Raw genomic sequence first — 12,324 nt, 5'->3', positions numbered from 1 at the left:
TGCATAACTGAAGGAGGTGAAAAGGCCCGAGAACCAGGTGCACATGCCTGCAGAGAGCCTCTCTGAGCCCGCACATATCACACACACACACACACACACACACACACACACACACACACACACACACACACACACACACACACACACACACACACACACACACACACACACACACACAAAACTCGTAAAAACAAAAGTGTGCCCAAAAACAGATGGGGAAAAAAAGACACCGGCGCGGCATTTAAAACATCTGATAAAATATGTTATACTCGGCGACGCTTCTTGAAGTTTCCATTATGTGTTCGGCAGCTAACGCAGAAGAGTTACTGCTTGTTTGGGTTGGAAACCGCTCCGAGACCTGGAGAGACGGTTAGCGGCAGAAGTCGAACCGAGCTTCTTTTCTTTCTTTCTTTCTTTCTTTTTGGTACTTTTTCATCCAGACATCTCGATACCAGCCGAGACGCCCGGGCTCGTTTTTGCTGTATATCACGACGGGCCCGACCTGGCGAGACACGGGGGTCCGAGAGGAGCGGCGCATTCCTGAGATGCCCCGTCTTGAAACGATGTCGGACTGACAGCTCCGGAGTAAAATCCTCCGGAGCGGACCGCCTCTCTCCGGCTCTTTATTTCCTCCCAGTCGGACTCCTTTACGAGCGAGCCGACTCAGGAAGCCCCAGCAGAGCAGATATATAATTTCATATGAGTGACAGTGAGACATCTAACGGTTATACAGCCACATCGGGTCCGTGTTAGAGCGAGGTGGCAAGATTAAACTCAGCAGGACACATTCTGTTTCAAATCACGGACCAGAGGTGGAAAAGCTACGGAAAGCCCGATTCTGACGGATTGTTTGCTGTTTGTTTACTTGTCGTCAACTTTGTGTAAATAGTCAAATCCTTTGCTTTTTTTTATTATTTTTATTTTTTTATTGAGGCCACATCTCAGCAGGTGCCGTCACCATCTTCCTGTTAGTGCGGCGTCTGTGTACATATTTCATACACAAGCCTTCGCGTCCCGTAAACAGCCCCAGACAGTTCCAGCCCAAAACAAAATAAGCCTGCTGATGCAGAACAGCAAATCCATCTGGAACGCAACTCCGAGCTACATCCGCCGGCGTCGTCACACAGCGGCAGAGCCATTTCACATTTTCATATTCTTTTTTTATTTTTTTTTTATTTCTTCCGAGTGGCAATCTTCACGACAGTCGGGGGATTTTTTTTTTTTTGCCTTTCTTTTTCCTTCCAGAAATACAAAAACAAAGCGGATGTTTCAGTTATTGTTGCACAGCTGGATGACTTTCATGTCTTCTCCGTGCTCACTTTCATTGAAAATCAGTCACCACGCGTGCTTTTGAAACGAGTTTGAAATGACTTACGCTGCCCTAAAGAACACGATCGACTGTTGTTGTCCAAAAATAAAAGACTCAGATTACCGGCGCGCCGCCGCGTCTGCTTTGGTTTAATTTCTGCTAATTCATTTAGGTCCTCGTTTCACAGAACACCTCCTGTTTTTTGGGGGTTTTTTTTTCCTTCGCTGGAGGAGCAGACTGTCTCCGCATGGGTTCAGTTCTATTAAATAAACCTGATATTACTTGGCAAGATTAAAAGGTTCGTTCTGTAGACATAAGCAGTGTCTGATTCACACTCCTCTGAACCTGACGCCTTATACACAAAGCAGAACCAAACACTGGCTTCCAAATAAAGTTTGATGAATGTGGCTCTTCTCTTTTTTTTTTTTTTTTTTTTGGCCCGAGCTCCACACGCGAAGCTGCAGCCTGATTCTGCTCGTGTTCGGGTCAACAGCCAATCATTATCATCTTTATTAGTTATCTTTTGATTCGTTTTTGATCATGGATTAATTGTTCGGTCAATAAAATAGCGAAAATACCCTTCACAAGTTCACGGAGCTCAAGGTGACGTCTCTAAACCGCTCCTTGTGTCCGATAGATATTTCATCTATTAAGCACCACCACTGTTTTGGATATATCTCATTTGTATGTCAGACTGTCTATGTTGGACCGGCTATGGTTAAAAAAAAAAAAAAAAAAAAAAAAGCTTAATACATTGCCAAAAACTAAAAGCTCCAGACGTGTGAGAATCCATCGCTCCGAGCAGCTTCAACGGCGTTTCTTCTTGCTTTTAACTCGACTTCTGAGCGATGATGAAACGCAGAGACGCCTTTAAGGTTTTGCACCGTCGCGGCTTTTCACACAAACTCGGCTCCCGAGCTCTCCCGGTGTCTCCCTGAGCAACAGTGCCTCTGTTTGGCAGCACCGAAACAACATCCCAGTCTGACAGGCAGGACGAGCTGGGAAAACACACCGAGGATGTCGCGTGCTGACGCTAATTCATAAAAGTAAAAGATCCTTCGCGTGTAACGTCACTTCTTACCATGAAGAAGGCCGCGGCGGCGGGGTCGGCGTTTATGGCCTCGTTCTGGAAAGTGTTGGCCTGAACCAGCTCCTCCTCCTCCCTCCTGTTCTTCTCCCCTGTGTCGTCATCGTCCAGCTCATCCAGGCTCTGAGGGAAGATCATACATATGGAGAAGAGAAAAGAAAATCACGAGGTCAGCAAAAGGCACCAGGTTATAAGAAAAATCAGGTCAGCAAATTAGAGGAAATTAGAGGAGACTCGCTCATCAAATTTTGCAACATGCAAGCGGTGGTTTCCAACTACAGATATATTTGAAATATTTTACTCCTCCTAACAGATGCTGCATTTGCCCCCCCCCCCCACCCCGTGCAGAAGCAAGTGAGAAGAAGCCTGTCGAATTTTCAAATTTATTGATTTGCGGAGCGCCAAAAAACCACAGCCCCAGGGTCCTCCACGGGTTTTATGGAGCTTGTCTGTCATCCTCCTTCTTCTACTAATCAGGTTGTATTTTAACTCCGGCTGGTTAATTTTCAGCGTATATTAATTATATGTATTCTCATTTTTCATCAGGGCATCGGATATTCCCCCTTGCTGTGCAAATATATCTATTTCAGCTTCAGTGTCGGGTTTTGTCTGATAGAAATCCTTCTCCAACACAAGTCCTGCGAATGTATTTATACTCGGTTCTTAACAATAGATAAATAAATAAATAAATAAATAAATAGCGTTCAAATAAAATGCGGTTCCTGCAGGAAGCCGACAGGAACTCGGCGGCTTCGGTGCACTGACAGATACGTGGCGACAGGCGAGGTCATTCCCACAATAACATCTGTATTGACCCCCCCCCGGCTCGACACAACCAGGGTCTCCTCTTAATCCTCTTAGGACACGATCACATTCACTTCCAGGAATCCCTGAGGAGCTGCTGCTCCGACGCTAACCCCGACACCAGATGGACTCTGGTAAGGCACCAGGAAAACTGTCTGCACTGGGGCCTTTCACCTCCCGGGGACAGGCAGAGGGGATTATTTTTATTTTTTTGTACCAGTGGAATGTCCCTCTGAAAACACAATAAGAGACACGTATAAACACGCAGAGAGCCAACATCCCTTTGACAGAGAAGGCGAGTCAGCTTTCATTATTTAGGCAGAAATCTTGCACATGTCCCGGGAAAACCTCCAACTTCGACTCCTCGTAATCAGGAGTCTTCGCTCTATCTCGAAATATGCGCGCAGCCGCAGTTTCCCGACTCGCACGGCTTCGCGCCGAGATCGCAAAACCGGCCTTTCCCGTTTCACGCCGCAGGGCTGAACAAAAGATGGCCGCTCAACGCGGAGCCCGTCGTGGTAAAAATAGCCTTATAAGGTCAACAAGGAATGCAATCATTTGCGAGGCCTTTCCTGTCCAGCGGGTTATTGGTGGTCCTCGGGGAAAATTTCGGCTTCCTCTTTCTCTTCGGCTCGCACTCAGATCTCAACGCCGGCTCTGATGCGACTCGGTGCTCGGCAGTCCTGTCTTCATCGCTCCCGTGCGTGTTCGGAGGAGGACAAACCCTGCTGTAAATACTCTCCGATTCACGTCACGGGTTTTCACTGTCGTGGTGTTCTTGCATTTTGTACTCTAATTTGATCTGCTCATACACCCGCACGTAAAAAAATAAATAAAATAAAAAGTTTTCTGCAGCAATTCGCAGTTCCCAACTTGTTAGGGCCTCATTTCAGGATTGAGATCGAACAACATGGGGGGAAAATAAGACATTTTTGGGGTTTTAGAAGAAAAAAAAAAAAAGAAGACATTAAACAGAAGTCAGTCTGTGTCAACACAGAGTGAATTATGCAGTGACTAACAACTCTGCTATGCACAAACTTGCCTGAAATATGGAATTGGGAATCTCAAGAGTTTATTTTGGAGCGAGACGCAGCCCAGTTTAGCTCCAGTATTCAAAATGACTGTGTATTTTCTTCTGTTCCAAATAAAAAAAAGGGAAAACGGGGTAAACTCTGTGTACCCATATAAGGGATGTTTTTGCTCCTGATATCATCAAAATGGGTGTATGTTTATGCCCGGCTCCTCACCTCGGACAGCTGAAACAAGCCGTGAAGGTGCTGAAGGAAACCCGTGTCGTGCTTTGACTTTCAATGCTTTGAGTGACGCGTTCACATTTCAACACTACAAAAGGGGCCAAAACTGAGACTTTTATTTTTCCCCATTGGATAATTTTTTTTTTTTTTTTTAAGCACAAATAGCGTCAAAGAGACGTTCTTTAGTATTTTAGGATGTGAACCCAGAGCATTTTCCTACAGTTTGCAAATGCAACTGCAGTTGCTAATGTTGGCCAAGTATAGTTTGTATATTATGAATGAACACTTCATAGTGTCTTATTTCAACCAATGCCGTTTTCCATGTGTATATTCAATATTTTGGAGATGATTTCGTACTAATTTGACGGGGCTGAAGTTGTCTTACTTGGATGTTTTAAGCCAAGACACGATCCAGAAGAAGAGTGCTGACACGTGTGGAGGTTTTTATTTCCCAAAATGGTCATTTTAAAGTCTCCTGCTCTACTTCTGAAGGAGTTTTGGAAAGTGCGGTTGATTACGCACCATTTTTAACACACTAAAACTTTCGGCTGAAAACACAGTAAACATTTCAACATTGTTGAATTATGTGATTATGAACCCTGGAGAAAAAAAAAACAGTAAAATGCATCCAAACCTCTGAGTTTTGGATGCATTTTACTGTATTTTTTTAATATGATTCATTTCTGTGATGATGATGATGAAAGTTAAAGAGACTAGAGACTTGAAAGAGAGTTGAACCCAAGAGGCCAAATCTCCCGAATCCTCTCCGCTTCCTGTTTACAGCAGGACCAAGTGTCAGGGCCTCACAAGAGTGTTTACTTTAAGTAAAACATGTATCCTGCTCTGCTCCGGCCTCAGTGTCCGCGTCCGTCGCTCTGCACAGAAAGATTTAAAGACTCCACATCTGGAGCGGAGCTTCACGGTCTATTGGAATCTGTGTTGTGGTTGGAAACTCTCTCTGGGGAGGAAAATGATCAGTAGTCCTTTTTCTAAAGCTCCATCTCTGGCTGCAAGAACGCGAACGCATCCGAGTCTTTGTCTGCAGCACAAAGCCGAGTCGTGGGCTTTACTTCGGTGCTCGGCCATTTTAAAAGACTGTCAAAGGGATGCTGTGTGATGGAAGAACAGGTAAGAGCGAGAGTCTACTACAGATAGACGAAGAAACAATTCAAAACAAGTATATACATATTTTAAAACTAGATCATTATAAAGTATAAGAGTATAAGTGGTAGTAATATATATTAAAAAAGATATTAATATTAATAGAGGGGGCAATAATTCATCTTAACGTCTTAGTAGCAGAGGTCAATTTTCAATAAGATGCGGGGATTTCTCGCACAATATACAAATATTATTTCGGGAGACATCATGATTGCGCTGCTTGAAGTTTGGTCACCCTGCATGTTATTTTTAGATCCTTTGTCTGATTTCCACACATACAAATAAATGAAAAGCTCAGTGTGGAGCGTTCTGTGCGTTCTCCTGATTATGGCGCGCGCGGCGTAACAAAAGATAAGGTTTCAAAAGGATTTCAGTCCTGCACAAAAAGCTGTTCAGCAGCACCGACACAATAGACGCAGCTATGAGCTACAGCGACATCCATGGAAACCACTGCTGCAGCAATGCAAACTTACACGGCGCAATTATCAATGAGCTTTTATAAAACAGTATTTAACAATTTTACAACAGTAACACAGACAGTAATAACTGAAAAATACAGAAAAGGCAGCCTGTATTCACCAGTGACTATTCATTTTGACAATATGCACTTCTTTACTCTGCTGTCACGATATTAGGAGGAAAAAGCAGAGACTCATTCTGACTAAAACAAACTGCACAATGTGAGGTTCTCTATTAATAGCGGTTCACGCTCATAGATGGGGGAACAAAATGTGGTTGAAATTGATATCCTAATACACAGTTGGTGAGCAAAATAAGAAGAAGAATAACATAAAATAATCAAATTCATGTTTGATACGACTAACTGTATTCTACCGCTACGCATTGTGAATGATAAAACTTGTCACGTGGATATAAAAAAAAACAAAAAAAAAACGAATGTCTTAAGTTTGATTAAAGTTTGAAATTGCTAATTCAAAACAATTGCTGATTCCCCAAAAATGATCACTGAAATCAGTGTAAGACTAGACGCAGTAATACTGGACCGCTGCATTGACTGTTTCTTGGTTGCACAAGTGGCTGAATATGTATTTCATCCAAAGACGGTCCTCCTGTCCTCAGGACACCCCGTGAAAACCCAACACGAACATACATGCTGTTTTGTCACCCTGCCAGTGACCCCGTCCACTTAGTCCTCAGATTTATCTCTAAACAAGCGAAGGGCACCTCCACCGGAGGCGCGCTCTTACACAACAGACTTAATGACTTGTGCGTATTAATCACCTGCCACTCGTCACAGCACAGTGACTTCATTAAGGTGATCTCATAGAAAAGAGGGACGCTGGCCCACCGGTGCCCACCGTCTTTTAAATCAAGACCGCCAGTTAGCTCGGGTAACGGTCCGGACAGGCGCAGCGCTGCGCTCGGGTATGGCAGAGATCAAAGTGAGGACGTTCACCCCGGAGCTGCCGGCTGATTAATGTGACACCGCCGACTTGCCAAGGTCAGCGTTCGGTCCGGCAGAGGGATGCCAACTCTGAGCAAGAGTGAGACATCATTTGACGGCTTCAGAAAGATGTGAGCGGATCAGAAAAACGTCACATCTCAATCCTGTAAGTAAGACATTTTCTGTCACCTGCTGCGCCCTCCGACCAAACAAATAAAATATTCTTTAATCCAAGTATCGTAAGAACTACTGGTGTTTCAGGGAAAACGGTTTAGAAGTGGAAAGTACTCGGTGCCCCTTTTGCGCGTGCCTCGTTTTTCTCAACAAACTTGTTGTGCTCGATCTTTATTTAACAAAAAAAAAAAAGTCTCGAGATCAAAATCTCCTTTTCAGGGTCAGGCCACAGTGGCAGCATAAATATGTTCCACAGACCAACACAGAACAGATATTCACAGATGGGAGAAGAGTAACAAAAACCAAATATAAAAGTGTGTTTCAAAACACTTTTTAAAGATTTACCCACATTTCCTTTAAGATGTATCTTAAATGGCAAACTGAGTCTGGTTGTCGTTATTCTTTCCAATATTTTACGCCTTTTTGTTTCATTCAAGTCCTGAAATTGCACCTTTTTTTTTTTAGGGTTGTTTGGGGACAGAGTCGAGTCAAACAGGGAACAAGACATTCCCAAGAATCAAAGCTTGTATTGGCCACAAGGTCCTGCTTTTTATTTTTATTTTATTTTTTTTAATCAATGGTATGTTTATCAAGTTTGAGTTTTGAACTTGAATTCTGTTTGACCCTCATTTCCACTCCATGTGAGCCAATAATATTCTAATCATCACTTAGCCAGACCGCAAAATGGGTTCCCTTTACATGGGGGGTCGGAGGGGGGAGGGGAGGGTAACAATGAGAGAGAGAGAGAACAAAAAAAAAAGAAGCCTTCAGCCAACAAATAGCTGAGCTGTGTTACTGTTGACCCAAACAGCAGCGTCAGCATTCCTCTGGACGCGTCAGACTGAGCTAAAGGCCCGAGGGGCCAGTCACTCAGACGCAGCAGGGCCGGGCACAGATCTTGAATACATCTGTGGGAAATGGCTCCAGGGTTTGTCAAACTTGTTCTCCGGTTTATAACCTCCACAGTCGGTTGGAACGGAGCAGCGGTTTCAACTGGGCTTGTAAAGAGTCTTTCTGTGGGTGTGTTTATGTGCGTGTTTGAGAGGACAGGGGAGGATTTACAGCTTCGGGGGTGGGGGGAGGGGGAGCGGGGGGGGGGGGGCAGGAAGAATCACTCCGCTTTGTGATGTGGGACTCGGCAAGGAATCTCAAACTAAAGATGTACTTCATCACAGATGCCCGCTGTATACATGTAGTATCCACCAGACGGATGCATCACGCATTATCGATTTGTACTTACAACAACTACGTGACTACAGTATAAAACTGCAGTTTCACCCAACACTTTAACGTGTTTCCCTTGTGTGAATAGGACACTGGTGTTACGCCACGGTTGTTGTGAGGGAGAGTGGCGGCTGCAGGAAAACAAAAGGATTGCAATGCAAATGGTTTTGTTCCACTGGAAGTGTGAAACCGACCGAGCTCCTCTGCAATCCGCTTGACTCAAAACCGCCGAAGATCTCCACGCAGTGGTTTCTAGCCGCCCGTGGCATCAGTTATTCTTGATAACACAACTCTTACTACAACCAAGAAACAGTGCACTTGAGGTGAGCGCAAGACCTCAAATAACCCTCTCCCCTGGTTTGAACAGGCTTACTGCAGCACCACGCTGTAACTCTGACCCTCAGCAGACCGGAGCAGTCTTACAGCTGTGAGCCGCTCTGCATGCGCGGACTGACAGGCTTTAAGAGTAACGGCGGTATACCAAAGCTTTCCTCGCCACCGCTGGCACCGTGCGAGCTGAATTTCTATTCAATGACTCACTGCATCAATCTGGGGGGGGGGGGGGGGAACAGCCTGTCAGCCTCCGGTGCAAAACAATCATTATCAATTCAAACCAGAATCCAGCTGTGGATGAGATCCAAAGTGCTTTTAAATGCATTAAAAAACAATGAAGAGGCAGGTGTAATTACGCCGAAGTGACGCTCGAGCAGAAAAACAATGGTTTGTAAAAAGTTTCACGACAGCAAGTTTAAAAAAAAAAAAAAAAAAAAAGTACAAAACACTGCTAATGGATGACATTAACTGACGGTGATTAGTGCCATGAAATTATTCAAGATAATGTAAACTTGCGTAATTAAATGCTTCTTCCTGGGATCCCTGATAAATATTTAACAAGTGGTGGAAATTTTGCAGAACTGATTAGTTTTACATAACTACCGAGTAAAAGTCAAGTCATCACCTGCACTGCTGCCACAGTCAGGGATTTAAAAACGTGATATGTACATAAATAAGGTCGATTTACTGGCGTTAAGAGTGCGTTCAAGCCAGATATCTCCTCCCTCATGAAACCCGACCAATTCCTGGTCTTTGCGTTTCCTCCAGTTATAAACATGTTCATCCCGGGGCTTACTGTGCAGGAGGCCTTCATCTTTTCGGTGTGTTTGCTGAAGCCTGTGCCTCATTAACCACGCTGGCCTGCATCTGAATGGAAAAAATAAATGCGTCTTGATGTTACAGCAGCATCAGCAGATCCGCTGTTGGCGTTTGAACCGTACTCAAACCGACATCGATTGGTCGAAGTCGGTGACCAGCGAGGAGGTAAACATACTTATGTTGTTATACTCTGAAGAGGTTTTAAATATATAGACTTGTTAGTGAATAGAAAACAGCACCTTAATGAAGGAGAGAGAAAAAAAAAATGTCGACGAGGGTAGTTATCCACAAATGTTCTTAAAACATGACCCATCCGAGGACTACCTGCTTTGACTTTCTCATGCGAAGATGGCTCTAACATCTGCACGTCCGACCGCAGACCGAGACGGCTGTAACTCGAGCCAGAGAGAGACGACTGAGGCAGGCTTCTGGTGGTGATGGCTGCTGCAGCATTTATCCCAGCGGCCTCTCCGGAGTCCGGCTTCCCAGTAATGACTCCCGCAAGCCAGCAGTAATAACGGGGTGCCTTCTGTGTCGCGGGGAGGTGGAGGAGGGGGAAGTGGTCCTCTGTTTTGTCTAAACCCTAATCTTGTTTTCGCCCCGCCGCTGGCAAGCACGCTTCTTCCTTCCTGCCCCGATGGGTTTTTTTTTTTTTTTTTTTCCCGTTTTGTTTTTGCGCAAAGCAGAAACCGGCCACCGAGCTGCGGCGCGACCGCAAGTTCTAACACTTTCACCGTGCATGTTTTTGTTTTTTGTTTTTTAGCGGAACAAAACCGCTGACCTACTGTTGTTTTCTATCTTACAACCAAATGTTCAAATGCAAGCGGGATTTTAGGAAAAAAAAAAAAAAAACACACACAAGCTGCTAAAAATCATTAAAAAAAAAAAAAGGAAGAACAGAGGAGCCAGAGGACACGAGGGCACCGAGGCAGCAGCCGACATCCTGCTGCTCTCCGACTTGCACACTCGTCTATTTAAACTCAGAGAAGGAGACGGTACCGTACATCCAACGGTGCTCATGTTTGGCTTGTGGTGAGGATAGATAGGAAGGGTATCGTGTACTCAGCTGAGACTTAATGAGGGCTTATCTCGCGCGCATTTCCGTCAGACGACTACAATGCGACCCCCTGACCCTCCGCAAAAACTCCCACCTTGGAACGTCTGCTATCTCCTCGCGCGTACAGCTGATCACCGCAAGATGCCAAATGGGTTGTTGAACATCTGGCATACCGAGGCCATTCGTCTATTTTACCAACAAAGCCCACCCCCACCCCACCACCCCGGGTCTACCTTGCAGCCGGGCACGGACCGAAGCTCGTCCATTTGGCAGAAGAGAAACAAACGGCGCTTTCAGACAGGGGAAGTGTTGTACCGGCGGACAAGATACCTCGCACAAAGAACAGCTGCCCTGACACTCCAGGAGCAGAAATCTGTGCCGGCTCTCCGTCGACCGGGTTTGTCTAACGAGAGCGAAGCGGTCGGAGAGCCAAATGCCATTCGGTCTTCGCACGAACCCCCTGCCACAGGCCGTCGCATTTCTTTGGCGACCGGCGCTCGTTTTTTCTTGGCCCGGGGCTCGCGCTCATTCAGACCTCTAACAACTCCGGGACTATTCAGGTTTCACGGACCTATCGAGACAACCACAGACGCCCCGGGCGGGGAGCGAAGCCAGGACCACGGCATTCAGGAAGCCACACAAGCGGCGGCGGCGGCGGCGCATCGTCGGGTCGCTCGACGGTACGACTGCAAGACGTCCGGGAGAGCGATCCACGATGATGTTCGGAGTTCAACAGCACGTGAAAAAACGGGTCAAAACACAAGACTTTTGTGTACAAGTTCACGAATGTTCAAAGGTTCGCTCTCTTCCTGCCTGAGACGCGTTAGGCCTAAAAAGGATTTCGTTCTAAACGAGTGACTCACTCAAATACAGCAAAACAAAATGAACTATGTCAGACCAATTGCAGATGATTACATTTAGCTCAGCACTTTTGCATGTTAATGTTTTAATCGAGTAATTTACAACAGGAAGAATAATTGCCTCTTGATTTACTGCCGTTGCATTCCAAAACAAAGAGACGTATCCCGCTGTAGCGCTTCCTGCTGCACATTGTTTTTCTTTTTCAGCCCCGGTCCGATGAGTTTTGATCTGATTTTCACATCACTCTTACTCACTTTTGACACGGCGGTGTCTTCGGCGCCGATTTGAATCAAAAACATATACTGTATCACGAGTGTGTGTGTGTGTGTGGTGTGTGTGTGTGTGTGTGTGTGCGCTTGTTGAGTGATTGCTGGCCAGGTGGAGAGCAGTAGCAGCCTGAGGGCACCTGATGGCAGTGCTTAACCGTCCTGTTTCCCGACCAACACCTGAACAACACCTGGCAGTAAAAGGTTTTTGAGGTTTGTGTCAGCTGCTGCGGAGTCTCACGGGGGAAAGATCAAAAACTCTCCTGACAAACAGGTTCAGGTGTTCTCAGATGGTCTCTGGGATTTCTTTTTTTTTTTTTCAGTCCATTTTCAGTTGTACCTTCCAAAATAATAAAAAAAATCCTGTAAAATGACTTTTTCTTACGTTGACAGGAAGCAGACTGCCTTCAGTTCTCTCTTTGTTTGCAGAGTTTCAGACGACTCCGCTCAGTTTTCTTTTAACTATCAAACAGCCTCATTCGGCGACAGGAGATTTCGCCGATCAGTCGTGAATGACCCGTTTCGAGTGAAAAAGCAGAAATAAAAAGGGATTCAACCATTTGTGTGCAGT

At 45.4% G+C, this 12,324-nt stretch overlaps 1 protein-coding gene across 2 annotated transcripts in view; it reads right to left on the bottom strand.

The window, feature by feature from the left end:
* pawr (PRKC, apoptosis, WT1, regulator) overlaps positions 1 to 12,324 on the bottom strand; it is a 53,640-nt gene that overhangs the window by 17,433 nt on the left and 23,883 nt on the right. For both annotated transcript variants that reach the window (XM_069711012.1, XM_069711011.1), the window contains exon 3: positions 2,391 to 2,519. In XM_069711012.1, coding sequence (XP_069567113.1) covers positions 2,391 to 2,519 — 129 coding nt within the window. The remainder of the gene's footprint in view (positions 1 to 2,390; positions 2,520 to 12,324) is intronic.

Source organism: Brachyistius frenatus, unplaced genomic scaffold (genome assembly GCF_029030835.1).
Source record: "Brachyistius frenatus isolate BFR_SWC_R1_liver_20210118 unplaced genomic scaffold, ASM2903083v1 Contig_96, whole genome shotgun sequence".
Classification (NCBI taxonomy): Eukaryota; Metazoa; Chordata; class Actinopteri; family Embiotocidae; genus Brachyistius; species Brachyistius frenatus.
The sequence above is the reverse complement of the archived record's forward strand: the minus strand, read 5'-3'. Positions and strand labels throughout refer to the sequence as shown.